The 23,580-nt window shown below is 42.3% G+C and overlaps 1 protein-coding gene across 1 annotated transcript; it reads right to left on the bottom strand.

Annotated features, from left to right (window-relative positions):
* Window positions 1-3,434: 3,434 nt before the first annotated feature.
* Window positions 3,435-23,256, bottom strand: SLC25A33 (solute carrier family 25 member 33). Its single transcript, XM_027443204.3, has 7 exons — window positions 22,853-23,256; window positions 13,797-13,976; window positions 10,074-10,151; window positions 8,550-8,650; window positions 6,236-6,302; window positions 4,613-4,896; window positions 3,435-3,993 (listed from the first exon to the last, which is right to left on the bottom strand). Exons 1-7 carry the CDS (start codon window positions 22,900-22,902, stop codon window positions 3,791-3,793), a joined length of 963 nt encoding a protein of 320 aa, XP_027299005.1. The 5' UTR covers window positions 22,903-23,256; the 3' UTR covers window positions 3,435-3,790.
* Window positions 23,257-23,580: the final 324 nt, after the last annotated feature.

Genomic DNA, 23,580 nt, shown 5'->3' with positions numbered 1-23,580 from the left:
AGCCCTCTTCAAACTCTGAGACTGATCCTGCCTCAAATTGCACAGCTGTTTTCCTGGTTAAAGAAAACAAAAAACCCTCCATCACAATAGACAGAATGGCTTAAAATGCAGGAGAACCAAGATGTGTTAAGGTGTTTTTTAAAAACCTAAAACTGACTAGCAGCTCTGTTTAAACTAGTGGAAGAAGGAAAAGGTACCACCATAGACAAATACTTGCACTGGAAGTAGGCTTTTACTTTAAAGCTTAAGCGTGGTTAGGGTCTTAACTGTCCCATTTCCATCTCCACAGATTTAAGCATGGGAATGAGCTGTACGGAATTAACAGTGATCATTTCCTCTTGATAAATGGGAGGGGGATGTAATTTTTCCAGCTTTCTTCCATTGTTTAGCTTAATTACTTTGGGATTGTTTTAAGACCGAATGACAGAAGAACGAGGAAGTACAGCCCGACCATTTGGTACATCAAGGCTTTCTGCAAGTCCTCCAAGACCTCTATACTCGAAAGCTGATCTATTCTTTCTCCAGAAGGCCCTCCCTTCCTATCAACTATATCTGTAATATCAGTCCTACCATAGATGCTTTGTTTACCAGAAGTTTCCTCCTTTAGATGAGCTATTGAAAACCTTGCGCAAAACAACTATGAAACCTGGCAAGGGGCGCATCCACAGTACAAGCAAGCATCACAACAATGAATGCAGATAATTCTGAAGGATATCAAGGCAATCATGACTACCCAAACAGAGGCACTAAGTCTTTAAGGATTTGGGAAGAATGCCTACATCTTCAACTGCCAAAGAAATGCTTCCAAAGCTAAAATAACCATCCTGAGGTGCAGTTGTAACACGATTGCAATTTCAACGTAATGGTTCATTTATGAACAGGAACAGACTCAGTCCTGGTAAAGTTGATGGAAACCTTGTGATTGCTTCAGACCACAGTTTCATCACCTATCTGATAATTAAGCTACAAAGGGTGCAGTTATGAAGCCCAAACTTGGAGGGAAATTGTCCAAGAAAATCTAACCAGTGACGTATTTATCTACTTTCCATGAAACCAACCTTCTGTGGGAGCTGAAGAGGCAGCACAAACAGTAAAAAATGCATAAAGCTTTTCTTTCACGACCAGGGTAAGGTTGATTGGTTTAAGATGCAGATAACCCTTTGGAAAAATTACACCCAATTCTTCCCTCTGCTAACAGGCTTATCCCATACCTAGTGGCATCAATGGGACTGTTCATAGAGCATCACATGAAACTGTTAACTCTTTACAGGGTTAAAGAAGTTTTAGAATTCTGGCAGAGAGCAAGGAAAAAGGAATAAAGTTACACTAATTCAGAAATTCTATTAGCTGCCAATATACATGTAGCTTTATAGCTTCTTCCACGAGCCAATTAGGAATAATTTTGTCAGGGTTGTCAGCACAGCTTAAAGAACAACAAAAACTCAGAATTCTTGTTTTCTTCCACCATATTTAGCTGGAGCAACAATTTGTTCACTTTCTCTAAGCCCCAAACTCTTCAAAAGGGTCATTTAGCTCCCTCCCCTCATTCTCAAAAGGTACCAGCAGGCTACACATTTGACTAACACTTTGTAAGTGAGCCAGTGTACTATGACTACAGAGGAACGCTAATTTAAGAAAGCAAGTCTCAGAAAAAAAGTTTCAAAGCAGCAGCACAAGTGTCCTGGTTCTCAAAAATAGAAACAGCACCGCATGACTCCCATAGAGACTAAAGCTTTGCTGCTCATCATCTCCATTAAAAAAAAAAAAAAAGCCAGTTTTTAGTTACTCAGCTGTTTCTTATTTTAGCTTAAGGGTAACATGATATGTTCTTTTCAGTGAAACACAATAGAAATCAGTTATTTTTGCACTGTTTTGCCTCATAATGAGGTATGCATGCATTCTACCCCTCTTTGCTCGGTGCTCCTCCATCACACTGATGTCAAATATGACATCAAGTACCAGTCACCAGCTAGTTTCTAATGAGAATAAACATGAAGGTTTGAATCCAGTTATCAACCCATTATATTTCTACAACAAAATAATAGCCCCAAAACTTTCTCTTCTAAAAGCCAGCCCTACTCACTAACAGGCTGTTTCTTAATGCTTCGCATGATCTTTCCAAGTCCAAACACCACCTCCACTGTATGTGCTCCTTGAAGTCAAAAGTTGTCCATAAACACTTGGGTTATGCTCAAGAACTCAACACCTGCTCAAATCATGAGAAGCTCATTGTTCGGTTCGCCAGCACGGAAGACTGAAGCTGGGCTCAAATGCTGGAGTGTTTGCCTCAGCTGTCAAAGCAAATGACACCAGTGAATAGAAGAGTATAAGATAGCCAAAGCAAAGCACAGATCTACCCATTTAAGTTCTAAAAATATATTATATTTAAGTTCTAAAATATGTTATCCTGCTCTGCCAGGAATTACATGGAAACATTATTTTATGTAATACATGTTTACGTATATGTAAACAGTATTGCTGCAGTGCAAGCGGTAAAGAAATTACTGAAATTAAAAGTACATTTTAATGCTTATGAAAGGACTAATTATATAAATTATGCAGGATACTTGATTTATAACTGAAATGTAAGAACTCTATCGTGACTACTGCTGAAGAATACCCCTTTGATAATGTGTCTTTGATGGGGAAGGCAGAACTTTTATATGAAACGTGAGCACTGTTCCAGCAGCTGCGCTAGACTAGCAGATCCTTCTTATTTCCTTCAGTAAGAAATCAAGTAATCACAAAGAAAATATTTATACAGGCTCTATATTTTTTTAGTGTTAACTCCACTGACACGTCTGTGAGATAACTACCAGAAGCACTGCTCTACAAAGACATCAAACAAAGAGGGACTTGTTCCTGAACATCGTGTTATAAAGCAGAATCCAGAGCTGCATTCATAGTCTATAGTGTCTGGGACCTATCTCCTCTTCCACTCTCCAGACCCCTTGCATTGAATTATAAGGAAAATTCAACACAAAAAAGCCTCGCAGTAGCGAAAGGCTTATGTCAGGACACACGACTAAGTTCGCACATCTCATGGAATCTCTGCAGGTCAGCAGCCCACAAACACCGACTGCCCTTATGCTCTCTATCCTTCACAAAAGCAAGGTATAAAAGCTGTCAGTCGGGACAGATCAGTTTACACACACTAGCACTCACTACACACTAGCACCTGAGTGTACCCAGTACTGTCAATAATTACATTTTACTAAAGAGCCTCCCACAATCTCATTCCAACAATACTGCCACTGTAAGTGGCTTTTCTGAGATGCTGGTGTGACACCTGAACACTCCAGAATGCTCACACAGCAACAAATGATGCACCATCAATAAAACAGAAGACCTCTCCAAGCTATTTGGGCATTAGGTTATTTTAGTGCTAAAAAGTGATATGACATTAGTGGTAGGAAGACCAACTTTCAAACCAGTTCTTCGGTTTTAATACACTTTTAATGAACATCAGTCCAAGAGATCACTTGATGGTACGAGGTACATTCCTTGACCACAATGGCTGTGCTTAAGGAAAAGGACAAACATAAATTAAATAGTGTAATTTAATTTAGTAGCTGTTTAATTATCATTAAGTTAAAAAAAAAGTTATAATTAACTATTAACGTTAATGACTCAAGACCTTTCAGAAAGCATGAATCCAAAAGGAAAATATCCAGCAGGTGATCACAGACTCGTAGCTCTTCCACCAGCACTGCCACCTGCAGCAGTCATAAAGGACTATTTGTTCAATGAAGAAATTGGTCTACAGTCTGTAACAGTAGTCTTGGCTCTGCTACTTTGCACGGTCTTCTAACAGGTACACAATCAACTCATAGGTCGACAACACAATGGCTGTGTTTGGTATCTGTCGGATGAGCTGGGCAAAGAGTCCTCTATAGAAGGCAAGATAGCCTTCCTCACGTGCTACCAGACGTGCTGTCTGAATGAAAGTCTTGTATTTAGTGCCTTCTTCTCGCAGCCGTGTCCGTATGACCTCTGTAGAAAAGAGAAAGAGAGCCCAAAGTTAACAAGACTGAAACCATTCCATTAAGAAACATGCTAAGACCAAGAAAGAATATGCAGTGCCCATGGACGTTAAATCCTTCCTGCATCCATCGCCTGCTAGCCAGGACTTCCAGACTGCCCTTCAGGCAAGGAGGAAAGTTAAAGATGACTTCCCCTCCATGTGGAATATATGGATTAGGTGCTTATTCAAGCTGCGTTTAGATTATTCAACCTAAAGGCTTTATTGATGCCCACCCACATAGCCAATATTGCTCTTTGTATATAACCATGACAACATTCACATTTATCCAAAAATACCTCTGTTCACCCCACAAGCATTTCCCACACTTGGTTTGCATGCATGCATCCTTTTTCTGAGTTCTTATTGCCTCATGCGTGAATTAAAATAACCAGACGACCAGAAAACCACGTAGCTAACTAGGAATAGTGGGGCCAGAACTGGAAATGCCAATGCATACACACATGCTGCAGTAACATGCATTTGGCCATTCAAACAGCCAAGAATTTTACAACCCTAAAACCCAACATTTGCCTTGGATTAGAGGCAACAGCTGTTCCTCTGCAGTCATAAATGGAAAAGTTAACATACCATGTGGATAAGCAATACAAGAAGCACAGCCCTTGGAAACAGCAGCAGCAAACATCAGTCCAAAGAAGTTTGTGGAGTTCCTTTCGGTCCCATTAGTAGAAGAAGGGGGCAGCTGGACTTCCTTTAAGTGCTTTTTTAAACTTTCATAAATAGCAAAGCAGATAATGGTCTCAGAAATCCCAGCATAGGAGGCAGTCAGGCCTCTATAAAAGCCACGGATACCTTCTGTCTGGTAAACGTATCTAGCACACTGCAACGCATTCATTGGTTTTGAACCCCTCACTCTAAAAAACAAACAAAACAGAGAATATAATGAGCCTAGAATGAGAAATAAGATTAAACAAAAACCCCACAGCCTCATGGTTTTCAGTAGTTCCCCTAACTATAGAAATGGTTCTCTACTAAGTTTTACCACAAAAATTCTTCTAGGAAAGCTGCACAGAGCAGGATTATCATGCTAGGAGTGCACACTTGGCTTTGCTAATTGACTAATACAGACTTGTAATCATTCCTACAGCTCCAGTCCTATCCAGTCTGTGACAGTTCAAGCCAATGCTTTAAGACACAACAAACATTGAGAACACACTGCTTTGTATTAAGGTAGTAATTCCATTTAAAGCCATCTTCAGCAGACCAAAAGACAGAGGTCTCCCACATGAGAAGCGATCTTTCATTTTCAAGAGGCAGCATGCAGTTCAAAGGTGCCACCCTGTGAAGCGCTAGAATTAAGGCTTATAAATTATTTATAAGTTGTGCTGTGCTTAAGGATCTTTCTTATCTCACCTAACCCATCCTTGCAGGAAAGAATTTCCATTCTGAGGAGTCATAAGTAGAGTCCCTCATTGCTTCAATATCCACCAGTGACTGTGAATTGCTCAGCTAAAAGATATCACTGTCAAATTCCCTCTCTGCCCTCAGGAGGTACACTTAACAGTAATACAATGCTGAAAGAAGCAAGGGAACATTAAACCACTGCAACAGATTCTTACCGCCTCTAGAATGTTTTATGAAACTAAACTAATCCTGCTTCATTAAACTTTAAAAACCATCACCCTTTCTGCTCACAGCTACCTAGCTGTGTACCAGTAACCTTGGTTTGTTGCAGTAACACACACATCTGTACGATCTGGGGCTGGCACAGGTGATGCTGCCAAGTGGGACACAGACTGCAACCTCGTGTTTGGCTTCCCATACAGGCTCCTCTGACCTTTCCATGGCCTCTATTATTTCCATATCAAAGCACTTCAGTCCTTGACGTATTTAGGCTCAACATCAACCCCTGAAGTACAGAAGACTGTGTAAGCAGGGATCTGAGGGCAAATTAATGCTATGCCCAAATTTGCTCAACATTTACAGCAGACCCAAAACCTGAATCTAACTCAGCACTGGAAGCAACTTCCACATCCCTCTCAGTAGTAACTGTATATCAAAATTAAATAACACCAAAACCTTAACCTTCAGCCTGACCAGGCAAAAGGATGGCAGCTTGAAAGGTGGGAGTCAGGGGAAAGAAAAATCAAGTTCAATCAAAGTCTAAAAGACCATCAATAAAAACATTTTATGTTTTTAAGTTTTCCAGAGGCTCCCTTAGCCACCTAGCAGTATCCCATCTCTGTCACTTACTTCCGTTCCAGTTGCATTCTGGTTTTCACCATCCATATAGGATTCATCAGGGAATTTGTGACAAAGGCTGAAAAAGGAAGAAGAAAAAGTACAGCTGAATCCAGGCCAGTGTACTGCCATTGTTCATGCAAATAGGAACCATATATATTGCACAGTGACACAGTTCTAGTGTCACAGCTCCAGAGGTTTCAAAAGACATGTAGGTGTGTAGCTTACAACGTGGCTCTTGCCAGAGAACTATCTGTATTCAACTTCAGAAGGTATCATCCAATGACCTTGGAATTTCATATGGGTTCCTTCCTTTTTATACCTGTCCTAATGTGAACTTCACATTCCTAAAGACCACTGTAGGCAAGATAGCTTACCAGCTTACCAACTGGGTTTTGAATAATACATAAAAGGAAAACCTGTGGGGAACACACACGCGTATTAGTCTTTTGCTTTCCCCAAGGCTCTAGGTGGTGCCATTGAGCCATCTCATTAATGAAATCCACCCATAATTATGGGGTTAGTTTGGGAAAGATGTTTAATGATCCCTCTGGTGACCGATGCTTGAACTAGCGGGGCTCTTCCGCTCAACTATGCCTCTGTTTGTCATGTTTTTCTGACAACAAAATATTTTCCCATCCTGCGAGGAAAAATACAACAAACCAAAACAATTTGGCTAAAACAGTATCAAAGGTTTGCTGATGTCTGTTAACTTGTTTTGTTGTGTTTGTTTTTGTTTTTTTAAACTGTTTAGAGAAATTACTACAACATTTCAGTTAGAAAAACATTTACCTCCACTTACTAAAGAAAAATCTAGAAACATTTTAAAGTGTTGAACAGTAACATGGTTTCTCTGCAAATACGGTAAGTTAGGAGGTGGCAAACTCCTGGGATCAAACTCCATGAGGACTGCCTTTGGCTTCCTCCGAAAGCTGATTGTAGAATATTTCCAGTAACACCGAAAGGGTCACTGTCCTTCAAAGACAAGGATCAGATCATGCTGCTATTCACTGTTCTGTAGCTGTAATACTTGTTTCATGGTTTCAAGAAGCCCTTTTTGAAAAAATCTTTAATTAAGAAGACAGCCAAGCATGTTTCTACATCAGTTTCCATCCGCTTCAGCGATTTCTTAAAACCTCCCTCAACACTGAATGTGGACAAAGCATAGAAGTTCACAGACAGGAGAAATAAATAACGCCGCTCTGACTCATTCACACGGGTACTATGAAACCTATGGAAAGCGCTGTGCCAGCCGAGCATCACTGTATTGTCTCTTGGCACAAAAATCTGTGAAGGCCAAAGCAAAAGGATTTCCAGCTGCACCAATATGCTTTTAAAGTGCCTTATTACTTCAGGCAGCGTTCAGTTTCTGAGCCTTGCTGGATGTAAGAGTCACAGGCTTGCACAGGTTACAAAGCAGGCGACTGCCAGTTGACTGATACAAACCATACATATAGATCTGTCTACCTATTTATTAGGCTCTTCTGTGAAGTCTTACATGCCTTTTCTCTGCCTCCTCGCATATGAGAGGATGACTTTTTGAAAAGGTGCTAAGGCTTCCTACAACAACATTACATAACAAGCACATGCAATACCTTTGCTATAAACTCTTTAGTTTGCACCAATATGAGGCTGTTGGAACCAGATGCTAGAGAAGAGCGTATTTACCTTTTCAGTAACATTGTGAAACACCAATTTAAGCTCTTCAGAGAGTGTGTTCCTTAACAGTCTCCGTAGCAAGCTTGCCAAGTACTCGTCTGTTTGTTTTCCAGAGAACGGGATGTTTCCAGCCTCACAGATTTTATTTTTAAATAGTCTCTGAACTTTGGCTCATTAGGAGTGCCTTTTACATACCTCTGTTTCATGAACTTGGTCACGTCTCCCGATCTCGCCCTTTTATGGAGATCAGTGCTGGATGTATTTCCTAGAAAGTATATCCTTCTACACCTAGTAATAGATCCTAATGTTTTCTGGCATATACAAGCACAAACCACATGTATGTTTCAGAATGAGCCACATATTGCCTCTGAATTCGTTCACATATCAATCACAATTATCCACAGCCCTCAGTCAAGACTGGTTTATTTGCCCAGGTCCTGCACAGACTGAAAGTCCAGTCCCTGCCTTACGATTCTTTCTACTCACTTTCTAGCTACTGAGAGGGGCAGAACACATCTTGAAGCAATAACAACCTGCAATAAATGCTTTAAAGAATTAAGTCGCATCTCAGAGCCACGCAGATGCCAATGCAGACATTCCTGCTACTGCTGAGGGGCTGGACACTGGGGTATTGTGGCAGACCATACGGAAGATGAATTACACTTACCTGCAGAACCTGCAGAACAGATGTGCACAATATTGCTGTTGGGTACAAAAATGCCATTAAATTGCTCTTTGGCTTTGGAGTAGCATGCAAAATAGACAGCTCTGTGGAAAATAACAGAAGAAAATCAATGTGATACTCATGACATCAAGTCAGACATGTTACTATTTTACCCCCTTCTGAAAAACAAGACTCCTTCTCCAAAGGGGCCTCCATATGACTGCTTCCATCTGCAAGTCTGCAGATGTTTTTTCTCCTTACAATACAATGCCACTACCTGACTTGACAGCCACAAAGCAGAAATATTTTACTTTCATACCAAGTCTGAGATGGGAGGCAACGTGGTCGTGCAGATAAAGCAAGTTGGATTGGATCCTAACATCGGCACTGGCATTAAATACACTTTGTAACCTCGGGAAAGTCACATCCCCACTCTGAGCCTATGCTAAACGGGGTCAGAGCTACAGCTGCCTTAGCAGCACTTCATTCTTGAAACACTTAACCCTGGGCTGAAATGAAAAACAGTTTTACCCACCTCAAATCCCTACATAATGCACGCAAAAAATAAAAACTCACAGCAAGATCTGCAACAGCCAATGCTTTAATATTAGCTAGGCACAAAATCTTCAGCCCTGCCAAGAGGTTGTCATTGGTATGTGTGGAAAGCAAACATTAGGTGCCTGCAAGGCTTCCAAATACAACCGTTATAGGTAGTTTTGTTGTTACTGTTTAGAAAAGAGTGGGGAGACCTTTGGGGTTATGTGGCAGCTTTGCAAGTCCATTCCCCTGACCCTCAGCTGCAGTTTTTCATTTGAGAAGAATTTAGGCAGTCAAGGACCAGACAGGTATTCCTGCTTCACCTTGCATCTAGCTCCTAGTCTGTTTCTGGGAAACACTTATATATTCCCAGGGAAGTGGTAGGCCTTACTAGAGAGATTAACATTAACCCTGCAGATATTTCTACAGTACATTCCCCTGTTTTCTAAAGCATAAAGTCATTGCAAAAGCCACTTAAGTGACTTACTTAAACTACACCTTAATTTAAATTCTCCTTTAGTGCTAGGCTAAAATATCCCCTGCCCCTCTCTTTTTGTTTTTGAAGATAGCATCATAAACTAAGTTCCACTGATAACAGAAAGCACAGGTCAAAAGAAGCAGCTAAGATACACACATAAAAGTTTACAGAAGCCAGTAAAATATGACAAACCTGTCATATCCAGGTTTCATTTATAAAAGGACAGGTACTGACTTTCATAATTTCATTACTTTTGAGAAGAGGATATGAATATTGATGAGAAGCAAGTTCTGAATATATTTAGTGATTGATACATGTAACTGAAAGACAGCGTCATACAAGTATAAAGCAAATTTTAAAATTATTTGTTGGCATATGCACATCTGATACTCTTCAAAATTTAAGTTTACAGATGGGATAATTTTCTGACCTATTCTTCTCAATCACAAACAAACTACAATATTCGGGTCGGTGCCTTCAACGAGTCTTTTAGCAATAGTTTAACTATTTACCTTGATGGTGCAACTCCAACCAAGTTTGGACCCAGACCTCGGAAGAGCGACCTTGGTCCTTCTTTTTCCAGAATTGACCTTAAAATAAAAACAAATAAGGGAAAAAATGGGTAGTATTTGGGTTAAAAGTTAAATTTCTTGTTCTGGCAGGTGGTCAAAAGAACTGTGCTAAAGAAATAAGTATTAGCTGTGAACCTGTTAGCTCTCAAGCTACACAACAGACTTGAAAATTAGAATTATAGACTACTGGATAAAAGCCACTGTGCTGTAAAACTTCAGCGTGCTACAGGCCAATGTGTGTTGTATGACAGTAGCTTACAATTTCCATTCTTTGAAAAACTGTCAGGAACTGAATTAAATAGTTTCACGGAGAATCCAATGCTAGTTGACTCTGATGAACATGGAATACTTTTGGCATTTTCTGTATCCAAGCAATTTAAGCAGTTCAGGAGTTTGTTGCCTGTATAGAGACATGGGGAAAAAAGAAAAAGGAGCCCTCTTCCCTTTCATAATTAGTTAGTCATGATTTTTTCCCCAGAGTGAAAGCTGAATGCAGCACCGTATCACAAGCTATGTCTCAGGGTAACTGTTCTGGTTTTGAGGGCATTCGGCATCCTTCCAAAGGAAACACCAAGCACAGAGGTACTCCTGTGCACCACTGCCACTGGATTTCATGGCCAGGTCTAAAGCAGGAAAACAACCAAATGATGTTTTCCTGCAATTCTGGAATTGCTCCAGTCTGGGTTTCCAAAGCCATTTTCAGCCATTTCCCCAGCAGCTGTCAAGTTCTGTACAATACCTTGCTCAGGTGCCTCATTGAAAAAAGAGCTAACCTTACAGAAATCTTTGCACTATTACCAGGAGACATATTCACAAGGAATAACCTGACAGACAAGCACTAGGAAACACCGCCAAGTGTTCACCAGTGACAGCCAGGTACGGTCTAGTCACCATCGGGATGTCAGTGCACAACCTGCTAGATGGCAGCTCTCCACTTTGAAGTCTTATGGGAAAACCGTGCAATAAAATCCAGATAACACCAGGTCCCAGGTGTAGTTCACGTGCACCTGTTTGAAATGCCCATTTTTCAGAGTTTGCTTTCTAGGTCATTAGCACTGTTGGGAACGTTCCCCACAGGGTCCAAAAACAAGCTCATTAGACAGAAGAAGATATAGGAGCTTCTGAAATGCTTTTTCTGCAGTGAAGTTGAACTTTCTGTGTAAACTCCAGGGCTGAGTGTCTCCAAGGATACAGATCCACCAACTACTTGTTCTTTGTCACTTAACAGTCACGACTGCAGCTTCCAGCTGGGGTGACTCATCAGAATCTTAAACGGATTAGACAAAAACAGCCTGTCCTTCTGGAGTGCTTTCTATTCAGCAGCAGGCTTAACTTGCCCTCCTGAGTACCTACTTTCGTTCTATTTACAGCAGTTAAGGGGCCTTCATACTCAACACCTTTAACTCACAGACAGATTTTATATGTATGGCTCTAAAGGGCTGCTTCTTTAGCCATATGGCTTTCCTAAAACAGAAAATTCAATTCACATCCAATTTGCTCATGCACGCATGACCAAGATTGAGAAAGGGGTGGAAGAGTAAGAGAGACCTAACTTCCTCCTCTTCTTTCATGCACTTGTGTTTTATCACAAAGATCACAATCAATAGCATTACCTGTACTTCATGGATACTGCCACCAAGGGAATGACAGGGAGCACGATTATTTTGCTCTCACTTCTTAATCCTCTGGGGTAAATAGGTGAAAAGCTTGGTGATACATGCAGCTGAGCAATTCCTAAGTAAAATGAACTCAGGATCATAGTCACCAAATTTAATGAGCTTAATAAATATATTAAACGGTTGACTCAATTTTAACCCCTTTTTTAACTCCCTAAAAGGAGGATCTCAGAGAAAGATGGGAAGAGGAAATAAACTGAGAACCTCGTGCCTTTAAGTTACCACTTCATTGAGTCAGAGCTCTCTCAAGTGCAATGCTGCAAGGAGCAAAAAAAGTACAAAGGGAAAAAAATAGATGAAAATCGAAGGCAATTGGCACTGCTTCACATTTTCAGTCACGGATTGCTCTAGATTCACCTCTGAATATACAAAGTGTTTGGCATGGGACAGAAGCAGTGTTTACAACACAGAAACTCAAGTCCCAGAATGACTCCAGCCATCTCGTTCTGCAGAGAATTTGAGTTAGCACTGTACTGTTATATAACCGTGCAGCTTCTCCCCAGGCAACCTGCCAAGTGTGTTGGCCTTACATAAATCATTCAACTTGTTTTGCTAGTCAAGTTAGCTATTTTCTTTGGCATTTCTACTACCTGATCTAAGCAGGACCTCCTCTGCATTACCCCGTTGCGTGCCCAGTGATCCAAATGTGGCGTGCCTCAATGCATTTGCGTGAGGTCTGAACCAGAACTTTACTGTGCTTTGATAGGAAATATAATAGTAGAGATTTGTCCTTCAGAGTTGCTGGTAAAATTAGTCAGCAGTTCTAAGAGACACGATTTCACGTTTCATCTTCTTTATGAATATACATCTGAAAAGGGAACAGCTAGAGCATCAGCTGCTGCAATCTGAACCAAGAAAAGTGACTAAATAATACAGGTGTCGACAGGACTGATGCACAATAATAATTACCTGAAGCAACATACTAATAATAAACAGAAGAGATCTCATTAGGACAGATACAGTTGAGGAAAAGATAAGAGCTTGCAAAGCTCTAAGTGTATTTTGGCAAGACTTCTGCAAAAAGTGCCCTTCCCTCACTCCTGTAAGTTTCAGTTACAGATCACCCACACGACAGAGCAGACAAGCACAGCTTAAAATATATGGGATCACAGAATTCTGGAGGTCACCTGGTTCAAATGGATGCTAAAAGCAGGGCAGGCTTCAAAGATGGATCAGGGGCTGGCATGAATCACTAAGTGCAGAGAATCAGAAACATCATTACAGCTCTGCTCCATTAAGGAGCAGAAAAGGCTCTCACTTCTAAATGAAGCTTCCAAGAGAGTTCGTGACAGGAAAAGGCTGAATTAAAACTTCCCTCCATCAAACAGGTAAATAGCTTGGGCAGTAATAGAAACAAGGATCTCTCACCAGCCACACAAAGCAAACTGGGAATGGCTCCAGGAAAGAAAGACAAGGAGTACACGACTCAAATTCAGTCCTTCATTGTACGAAGAACTGGCCCCAGCTAGTAAGGATTACCTGTTCCACTGCTCCAAGGAGATAATAAACATGACAATTCCCCATAAAACACAAAGACTATACTCTCTGTTGTTCAAAATAATAATAAATAAGTAAACCTTTCATCCAGAATATTTTCTATGACAGTTCTTGCAAGCTAAACAGTACCAAAAGTTTGTGGCATGTCCTATGTATTGATCCTTACAACTTAATAACTACCAAAAAGCTCCAATCTGAAGAGACAACTTAAAAATAATGCTTCCAGACACTTACTCAAATCAATTTGCTTTGGAAAGCTTTTGAGTGCTAGCAGCAAATTTCCGTGGAAGCTTAATGGAATACTCAGGAAACTTATCTGTGTTTTTAAAAGAATAATTTATCTTTCGACTGCTGAATGCAGAAGCCCAACTGATCTGCATCCTTCCAGCGCAAATCTGAAGCAAAATCTGCGTTGCCTGTTTGCACTGAGGAATCGAAACTCAGATCTCTGGTGTTAATTAACATCAAAGGACCACAGGTGAGTACTCACTTGAGAACACTGAAGAGCCCAGGTGATACAGACGTTGGCCTAACCATTCCTTCACCACTGATGGTCCCCAGCTGGACTTGCGGGTAGTAGACAGCCCGGAAGGCTAGCTTTGAAGATTGGAGCCGTGTCTTTATTACTTCTAAGGGACAAGTAAAGATGGCACCAACTGTTCCTCCACATCTGTAAAACACAAATTTAAACAGAAGACAGAGTCAGTAAAACATGGCTGCACAGATAGACTGAGCCACAAGAGCACTGAGTATAAATATAAAAAAATATAAAGACTCGACTTCACTTGCTCCATGCTGTGGACAAGTTATCAAGAAGCAGGGCAGTTCTTCCACCAGGGAAAGGGAGACAGCTCCCAAGCCCTGGAGGAGGGGAGAGAAGGTTGAGAAACACTTCTGATGACTAATGATGATCCCATGTAGCGATGAGGTTGGAGGGGTGAAACATGAAGACAATACCCAACCCCAACAACAATCCATGACCATCTGCTGGTCCCGGAGTCTGTCAGGACTTGGAATTCTGCTTGTAAAAACTTCAGAGGCACCCATGTTTCAGAGGCTGTGCTCCTTACACAGACATAGCCTTGGATGGATTTTTCGTATGGAAAGCAGGAATCTTGCAGATAAAAACAAGCAACTGGGGATTAGGACACTGTAGGCTGAAAACACAGCAATATAACCCTTCACCATTTAGTACTTATGATCAAAACGGCTGCCTACAGAACTAGCAAAGAGAAAAATGACTGTAAATTAGGTCTTTTTAAAACAATGGATATCAACTTTTTGGGGGGGGGATAGAGGAAGCTGCAAGGATGAGAGAGAGGGTGGAAAAACATAATAATGGGGTTGCTGCTCTTTAGGCTACTAAAGATGAACAGAAATCCCAAAGTCTGATGACACAAACACTGAAATAATACATATACACATGTATGTACATGCAGACATTATTGGATATAACATAATAAACATACAATTATATATATTTACTTATATATATAAAAGAAAGATCCTATCCTCTAACGACCCCTTACATTAGATGTATCTAACAACCAACCTCATTTGAAAACGCTGAGCAGGGGGCAGAAAGAATGGAAATTATGGTTTTAATAAGGACATTTAACTTGGCTTGTCCGCTAGTGACACTTGCAACTTGTCACCTAGCCCCTATCACTGTCTCACTCCGTTTGTTTTTCCTGTTCTAGGGTTTTTTCTCCCTCATTCTTTAAGGCATGTCTTCTCCCTATAATTGGGTAATACCAGAACTGAAAATCAAGCTTCCAGCCAGCAGCAACCTGCTGTTACAAACTCTCCTAATTCAAATTCCAGACATAGAGACCTACTGTAAAAAATCAGTTTTGCGACATAATATAAAATAATCAAATTTGAAACAGTCCTGAGAATTTCCAGCACAGAGCTTTTACTTACCCCAGGGCTAACTGCTCTTTACCTCAGAGTTTCAACAAACCATGTGTTCTACACGACATTATGCAAGTTCCAAAACCTCTCCTGTTACACCTTGCCCAAAAAGGGAGGCTAAGGTTGCCGGCACTGATCACACACCAGTTTGTTATTATTGAGATCTGGTGATAGCTGAATGTTCCAGCACAATGCTGGAAAAGCAGCCATGACTTTTATCACTGGTGCAACAAAAGAGCTACAAAGATCTTCTTGAAATCAAACCAGTCCTGGGTATCATTGCTGTTTGCTGCCATTGCCATACAGGGGAGCAAAAGCTGGAAGTTCCCAGTGTTAGCAAACTGGCTGAATCAAAGTGTTGGCAACTCACTGCATGAAAACAACACGTTGTGCTTCATGTTCTGCCACAAAAGCCCGAGGAGCAATGCTGGAGCCACCTGTTCCCTTGCTCCAAAAGCCCCCGCTCTCATCTTCGTGTAGTCAGCATGGCTCAGAAAATGCCTACTGGGCCAACCACACAGAGTGCACAAGACCCTGTTTCCATCCATCATCTTGAAAATGACTTGTCAAACCATTTCTCTCTCCACCTCTGTTCCTCTTTTGTTTTTGAACATCCCTTCTGTCAAACTTCACTAAAAACAATTCTGAGGATGGCTAAAAAGCACTCTAAGTTTTATTAATCTAACAAGCTGGCATTTAGGAAGACAACTCAGGAGTTCAGGTTTTTTCCAAGGGCATTTACTACAACCGATCATATTGACACAGAAATATTTTCTTTATTTACCCAAGTTTCAAAGTATGTTATTCCTTCAAAAACCTGTGTTTAGACTTTCCTTAGAAAACAGCATGAGTCAATAACTTAACTTTCTTTGATGTTAATGTCAAACTGCAATTTAAGGAGCTTTCCCATGAGAAGAAGAAGAAGAGAAAAATCCCATCCTTTAACTTGCACATAAAAAAGCATTACTTGCTAGAGTCATAAGAACTTTACATGAAAGTGTTTAGGAACAGAGAACTACAAAATGACAAGAATATAGGTACTGGCGTGTATTTTCTCTGCATGAACTATTTCATCAGAAGAATCATTTTTAAACACAAGGAAAACGGCATTGAAAGACTGGCAGAGAAATTCCAGCTGCAGATACATCTAGTTTAGAAATGCTTTATCTGGTGCCACTTATTTTGCTTGCTGAAATAGTGTCTTACAGCAAAATGTAACAGCTCTTTGCCAAACCCTGAAGGCTCTGGATTCTAAATGCTGTGCTTCTCAGACACAAACATACAACAGAAGAAACTGTTGTCACGAAGCCTGACAATCTCATTTAACAGCAACACTTCAGTGAGTTTTTCCTTTAAGTTCTTGCTTCTTCCTCTTCTCTGATGAAAGGGGAAAACTTGGCTGGAACTAGGGACAATCCATACATTCAGAGCGAAAGACAGTGTAAGGAAGAGATTTGCCTTCATCCTGTTAAATCACTTAAGCTTTGATTGATGAATACAGACACAAAGTTGTTTATGGGATGAGCTACAGAGCAGCTGAGGTGGTGTCACTTGGATCAAGAATGGCAGTGTTCACAGAGACCTTATCAGGTCGCTGATTATTTTGTGTACTGAACCAGGGCTTGGACACGAGCCTTTTGGCCTGTCAATACCACTCTGGAGGACATGGCTTCAGCTTGTCCTTCCCTGTTTTGTTAGATGCGTCTCATGTTGCTCACGTGCTATAACCTAGGTCTTGGGGTAAACAGAAAGGCCACGAGCAGTTTCTCCTGCAAAACTTTTCCTGTTCCCATAGTTTGAACTTGGAGAGGGAAGTGCTTTGAGGATACCTCTTGCAGATCACACTGCCACCATCCCTACGGCATACATCCCACACAGATGCAAACATTATAATTATCACCCCAGTAATCAACGTCCTCAAAAAAAGGCAAATCTGAGGGAGCTCGATGAAAACAATTTGATTTCTTTCATTCTCAGTTCATCTACCCATGATGCCCTACTGTTTTCCATCCTCAATTATTTCACATTTATGAACACTAAAACAATACCTTCACAGTGACACCTGATAAATTCAGAACAAAAACTCCACGTCCTGTTTCTGAACTACCAGTTGCCCAGTCTAGGGTGACATCTTGCCATACAATTCTTCAGCCTCTCTGACTGTTCCCTCCTTCATCAGCTGTCTTGCCTTCCTGGCCTGCTCCTTGCCTTCCATCCTTTAAGTTTGATGATCCAGTTAATTTATACAGCCTTTAATATTTAAGTACTTCTGGGAATGTATATGTAATCCTCCGATACTCAGCACAATGAATTAGTATCTGCATCATGAGCTTTAACAGCTCAGAGTTAATGTTGTCAGCGACATTTAAGAAAAAAGCATTACCCAATAGAGCAATTCTCAGAATGTCAATAGCGTGCACACATTATATCCCAAATATAAATACAGCATATAGTTCAAGTCAGGACTTTGATGCATTACACATCTTGTACGATGAGCTGATTTTCCTCCACATGGAATTTTTTTTGCATCACATCCTGGTGTTGCTCTATTCCCTGGAAAGATGGCTGAAAATAACATGCTGTGCCTAAAAGAAACACTTTGTACTCCTAGGGTGTTCCAAATGCCTTCATCTGGGAAGAAAGGAAAAATACCAAACAGCCTTCCCCAGCTACATAAACAGCCCTCAACCCTGGCAGATTCAACTATAAATATGCAGCGAGGTAAATGTGATTTGGGAGGATCTAAAGGTGCAATTGAGGCAATACCTCCAAGTCTTCATCCCGTTTAGGCTGCGGTTTTTAACGATACACCAGTGCGGAACTACAGATCTGGAGATGATATGCAGTGCTCACTGCACCAGCATCTAGCAAAAAGCTCAGCAATGCCTAAAAATGTCGTTAGTGGAAGGGAGAAACCTCCTCGGGAAGAAAACACCATGGTACACTCTTCTCAGTCACATGGCAAGCATTGAACAAGAGGTTCCTAGCTCTGCTCTGCATGCAGCACAGGCACACAGCCCTCTCCAGTGCGCGACACCCAGCAATTCATCAGCCCTGGCCTGTCGCATGCTGCCAGAAAAACAGTGTTTGTCCTTCAGGCTACAAATACCTCCTCTGGCTACAGGATTGCCAGGCATATATTGCCACTGGAGCAGGAGAATGCGATTCTCTGCTTTGTCATGTCCAAACAAAGAAATTAAGGAAAGTGCGGTACATATCCTCAGGCCAAGAGTTGAGTGTTTATGGAGATATATCCTGTGCTATACATTAAGACCTGCAGAAAAAAAAAATATTTGCTTCCATAAACAGAAAACATTCTGTTTAAAAACCATGCCAAGAACGTTAATCTCAAAATCCAATTACGACTTCTCTCGCTGCCAGCTTTCTATTTTTACAAGGCCCACCCCCAATATATCACTGACTTGCATATGAAATCAACTCCCGGCGCCCACTAGCACAATCGATACAGATGATGCCAAGGATCTTAATTAAGAGCAGGGCTTATTTCATCTGTCCTAAATTTAATCACTGAGCAATACTCCTAATATGAATAACCGGACATAATGCTCAGTGTTAAAGATTTGAAAATTAAAAAGCATCCAAACCTGCAGTGATCCTTCAGCAGGGAAGCACAGACTTCACCAAGGTTGCAAGGAAAGCTGATTGCCTGGTTAGGGGAGTCGTAACTCCCAACTCAGGCTGACAGCATCGGGGAGCACCTCCTCCTCTGGCCACTGCTCTCAACATACGGAGCAGCTAATTTTTGGTGGCCAGGAGTCAACTGAAACACAAGATGAGAATTAGCGCAAACTGTGTGGCAGCTATATTTAACGGGCTACCTTAAGAACCAGGTTGACAGCCACAATTCAGCTCACGCTTTGTGGATTGCACCACATACGGCTTCAAACCTCAAAACGCAGCTTGAAAATCATCTGGTGCTACTGTCTGGACCCCTCTGGTGGACGCAGGACACTGTCCCAGTGAATTCAGTGGCACGACCCGTGCTTAACACTTCACTGCACTAACACTGCATCTGCTTTCCTGGTTGTTGACAGAGGATCGTGTCTGTGAAGGCAGATCAAGGAGATCTCAAGGTGAGCAGCATATTCACAGCAAGTGCTACACAAGTTTTCCCCGAGATTGCACTTGCGATAGGAATTTCATTTTGTTTTTCTCAAACGTGCCACATGGTCTAGCATGAAATGCGCAGCACAAACAGCAGAGCAGGTTGCATCTTTGATATTTCAGTATTGCATCATCAAGACTGGAAGCAAAACAAGCTCCTGCATTCTCAGAAGCCATAGGAAAGTCAGCTTCAAAGCAATACAGACTGTTCTTCATGCCCCAGTTTTGAGATATTAAGCATTCAGTGTATTTCCAGCTAACAAGGCTGTCATCAGGTGTGAATATTCTTGCAAGCACTTCCTGCGTTCCTCAGGCTGATGCACTGTTAGCCAATTATATAAAGCACATGAAAACCTAAAGTAGATAGAGGACTGGAAAAGAATGAATCTCTTCATAAAGTCTAGGTCTGCCCTGGACCACACGCAGCACAACAGATGTCCTTTGGGTGAAGACTGCTTCTGTCCATTTTACATATGGAAACAATATCTCCCAAATGGTTCGTTAGCATTAGTACATTGCATAACAATCAACATCTGTGGGAGCTGTATGTGGCCCCGTACCCACAACTCATGTGGTTACTACTCTGGGGAGCAGCTTTATGTTAGTTCTGTTGTTTGTGCTTTACCCTCTGGCAAACTGAGGTCAACCCCAACGCTTTAAACAAGAATCTCGGTGACCTCATGCATTAAACACCCCTTGGTGCAGCTGAGACAATCCGTGTATGCATATGAAGACAGGTGTCAATGTCTTTAAGGCAGCTTCCTATTACCAGTCTTGCCAAAGTGTCTTCCAGCTCCTTTCCAGGTGGCTTACGAAAGCTTTGGCATCTCAGGTTGCTTTCAGAGCAGCAAGGGAGTTACAGATGCAGGCCTCAACACCAAGACAGAGAAAGTCACAAACATGGTTATATTCACACAGCACAGCTTCCCCAGCTTGAATAAAACTGCTCAAGGATAGACATCACACAGTGCTTCTATGAAATCAAGGTAAGAAGCTTGTTCTTAGCTTTTTCAGGTATTCTACCAGTTCTGTGAAAAGCTCTGCAGCCTCTAAATATCACCTGCTAGAATCCCTGTAGTAAACAGAATTATTCCAGCTGGAGAGACAACATGGAGTCACCTCTGCTGCAGCCTGAGCCAAGCTTTGTCCCCAAACAAAAACAAGCAAGAACTCCACTGACTTCACCAGGGAAGGAAGAACCCAGACTTGTAAACATGCTTACATCTGTTGTGCAATTTAAGCATCATTCTGCTCGTTGCTGCTGAAATCTTCCCTGCCCTCAGAGACATTTTCCCATCAACATCCCAAGACCTTTTGGTTTGCTGTTATTACTGTAAGCCCTAAAAGGAAGGAACAGAAATAAGAGGAAGCCAAGGACTGTGTCTGCCTGTAAGTAAGCCGGCCTGCTTTTCCGTGCAGACATTAGGGTGTTGTATTACATCTCCTCAGCACCTGACGCACCGCCCCGTACTCACCTTCACAGAAGGCTAATGTAATACCAATAATAAAGCTCTAACAAAATTATTTTAAGTGAATGAGCTTCATCTGCAGAAAATATTTTACAATGGAACAAAGCTTAGCACCTTACACAACTTATAAAGCATTCAGAGCTTCCAACAGGTTCTGCTGGAGAAGGTAATTTTATCCACGGTCCTTGTTGTGCAGGAATTCTGCATCACAATACAATCCATTTATTAAGGTTTAATAGGATTCTAACAAAAACTGCAAATGCAAAGGTATTGGAAAGACCAATTACTCAGAGACTATTGCCTGAAGGTAAACACAGTAATAATTCTAAAATTCCAAAACTGGATACCTTGCATGGCAGTTTGAGACTGACATTCAGTTTCTTGTTCCACCCAGTGAGCCCCAGAAGTCTGCATTTCTTACTTGAAAAGCAGAGGTAATGGCATTAGCAGTCACATACAGAATACACCAGTTCAGGGCCTTGAACAGGGAACTACCCTGAAATAAATCTCTTTTGGGATGGCAGGTGGGAAGGTAACACATTATACACACATACCCTTGGTTGTATAGGGCAAACACTTCAGCATAAGCTGGTGCACAAGCTAAATTTGCTGTCTCATTTTCCTTTCTGTAACATCACAGCCAGATAAGTGATAGTGCACTTTTTGGTGCCACTTTAAATAAGAAGCTATTTTTCAAAGGCCCGCATACCCTACAAGGCCATCCCTCTCCTCCACGCTATATTTTCATCACTGCTTTAGAAATGGATCAGTCTTATTATAACAGACAGGTCAGGAGGACGTGCTCTGTTGTGTTTCCATTCTTTCCTTCCATGCTCCATCAAAACCAGCTTGGACCTAATGCCTTTCTAGGTATACTGCATAAACTGTTTATTAGGATCCTTGGAGAAGGTGGAGGGTACACTAAATGACTCAGGAAGATGCTGAACATCCATTGCTGGATTAAAACACCAGCGAGTTTAAAATTCCTATTTATTTATTGTGCAAGGAGTTCTGTGAGGACACCTAGAGCCCTGGAGAGGCATTGTTACTACCCAAACTAGTTGCATGTGTAAATCCAGCTCCCATTGCTGCCACAGCCTCCAGGCGCTGGTCTAATACAAAGAGGGGGGAAAAAGAAACAGGGGGAGAGAATATTTACAACCATACATAACAGCTGAGCCAGCAGAAGGGCCGTGTCTCTTTAAAACTTAAAAAAAAATGGTTTTAATATTTGTATTTAATGAATTTACTGCCCCATGCACGTCAGAGGAGACTGAACTTTAGCAACAGAAGGAACTGTGGTGTACTATTAAACAGATTAAACCCAACAATTGCTTTCATGGGGGCTTCCTAACTGTTGTCAGCTGGCAGGCACTACAGAGTATCCCACCACTGAGCTAGTCTAAATAACTGGGGAAAAAAAAGGAATTTGCATAAGGACAGAAGCACATGGAACAGCAATTACGAGCTGTGTATTAAATGACTGTTTATTTATTTACACCATAAAATGATCGTACTGTTCTGCAATGAAGACTCACGTGGTACCTTATTTTACACAGGTTGGTTTTCATTTTCGCTTGTTTGTTTTAAGCCTCACACGACAAAACCAAGCAGCTGACAACTCATTGAGAGAGCCTGAAGGGCCCAGCAGGCCACTACCAGTACCAGGACCTTCTCTTCTTTTTTTTTTAATACTTCCTCGTCGGTACAACCCCACGGACCCACAACCACCGAGCCATGAGCTCCGTGGCCACCCCCGATGCTCATTAACAGAGCTCATTAACGCCCTGCAGCCACCCCCACACCGCACACAACCACCCTTCGGCTCCCAGCCCCCACCCACCACAGCAGAGCGGGCCATGAGGGCAGCCCCGGCCCAAATTACGCCTTTTTATTAATTAATTAACCGCCGGCCGGGCGACCCCGCTCCAGCCCCCACCAGGGCTGCCACCTCCCTCGGGGGGCCGTCAGCGGCCGGGGGCCCTTCCCCGCCCGGCATGGCCCTGAAGGCAGCAGCCTCCCGGTGCCCTGCACTCACCCCCCGGCGAAGAGGTGCAGCAGGGTGTTCTCCTGAGGGGTGCCCGCCATGCCGCTGCCGGTCCCGGTGCCGGTGTCGCCGCCTCAGGATCCGGCTGGGCGGGCGCTGAGCAGCGGAGGCCGGGCGGCGGCGCGCATGAGATGGCGGCGGGCGGCGCCTCGCGACGGCACTCCCGGCCCGCCCAGTGGCTGAGGCCGCCCTCTCAGCAAGTGCCTGAGGAGCCCCCAGTGCCCAAATGAGACCCGAAATGTCACAGATCCGCAGAATCGCGGAACGTTTGGGGTTGGAAGGGAGCTCTGGAGATCATCCGGTCCAACCTCCGCACCGAGCAGGGTCACCCAGAGCACGCGGGATGGCAGCCAGGCGGGTTCTGGGTATCTGCAGGGAAGGAGACTGCACAACCTCTCTAGGCAACTCTGTCACACTCACAGTAAAGAAGCACCCGCTCACAATCATTTGGAACACCCACTGTTTCAGTTTGTGTCCATTGCCTCTTGTCCTGTTGCCAGGCACCACGGAGAAGAGTCTGGCCCCATCCTCTTGACACCCTTCCTTTAATTATTTATACACATTGCTAAGATCCCCTCTCAGCCTTCTCTTCTCCAAGCTAAACAGGCCCAGCTCTGTCAGGCTGTCCTCATGCAACAGGTGTTCCAGCCCTCTAATCCTCTTATTAGCCCTCTGCTGGACTTGCTCCAGGAGCAACCTCTTGGACTGGGGAGCCCAGA

This window comes from Anas platyrhynchos, chromosome 22, assembly GCF_047663525.1.
Source record: "Anas platyrhynchos isolate ZD024472 breed Pekin duck chromosome 22, IASCAAS_PekinDuck_T2T, whole genome shotgun sequence".
Classification (NCBI taxonomy): Eukaryota; Metazoa; Chordata; class Aves; order Anseriformes; family Anatidae; genus Anas; species Anas platyrhynchos.
This window is presented reverse-complemented; position numbering and strand designations above follow the sequence as displayed.

Bases quoted from the DNA above. Each gene is read 5' to 3' on its own strand.
- SLC25A33 (XM_027443204.3), bottom strand. From the start codon at position 22,902: ATGGCGGGCACCCCTCAGGAGAACACCCTGCTGCACCTCTTCGCCGGG. The intron at 13,977-22,852 runs GTGAGTGCAGGG...TGTGTTTTACAG, and splicing joins CTGCACCTCTTCGCCGGGGG to ATGTGGAGGAACAGTTGGTG. The intron at 3,994-4,612 runs GTATGTTAACTT...TCTTTTCTACAG, and splicing joins TTGTATTGCTTATCCACATG to AGGTCATACGGACACGGCTG.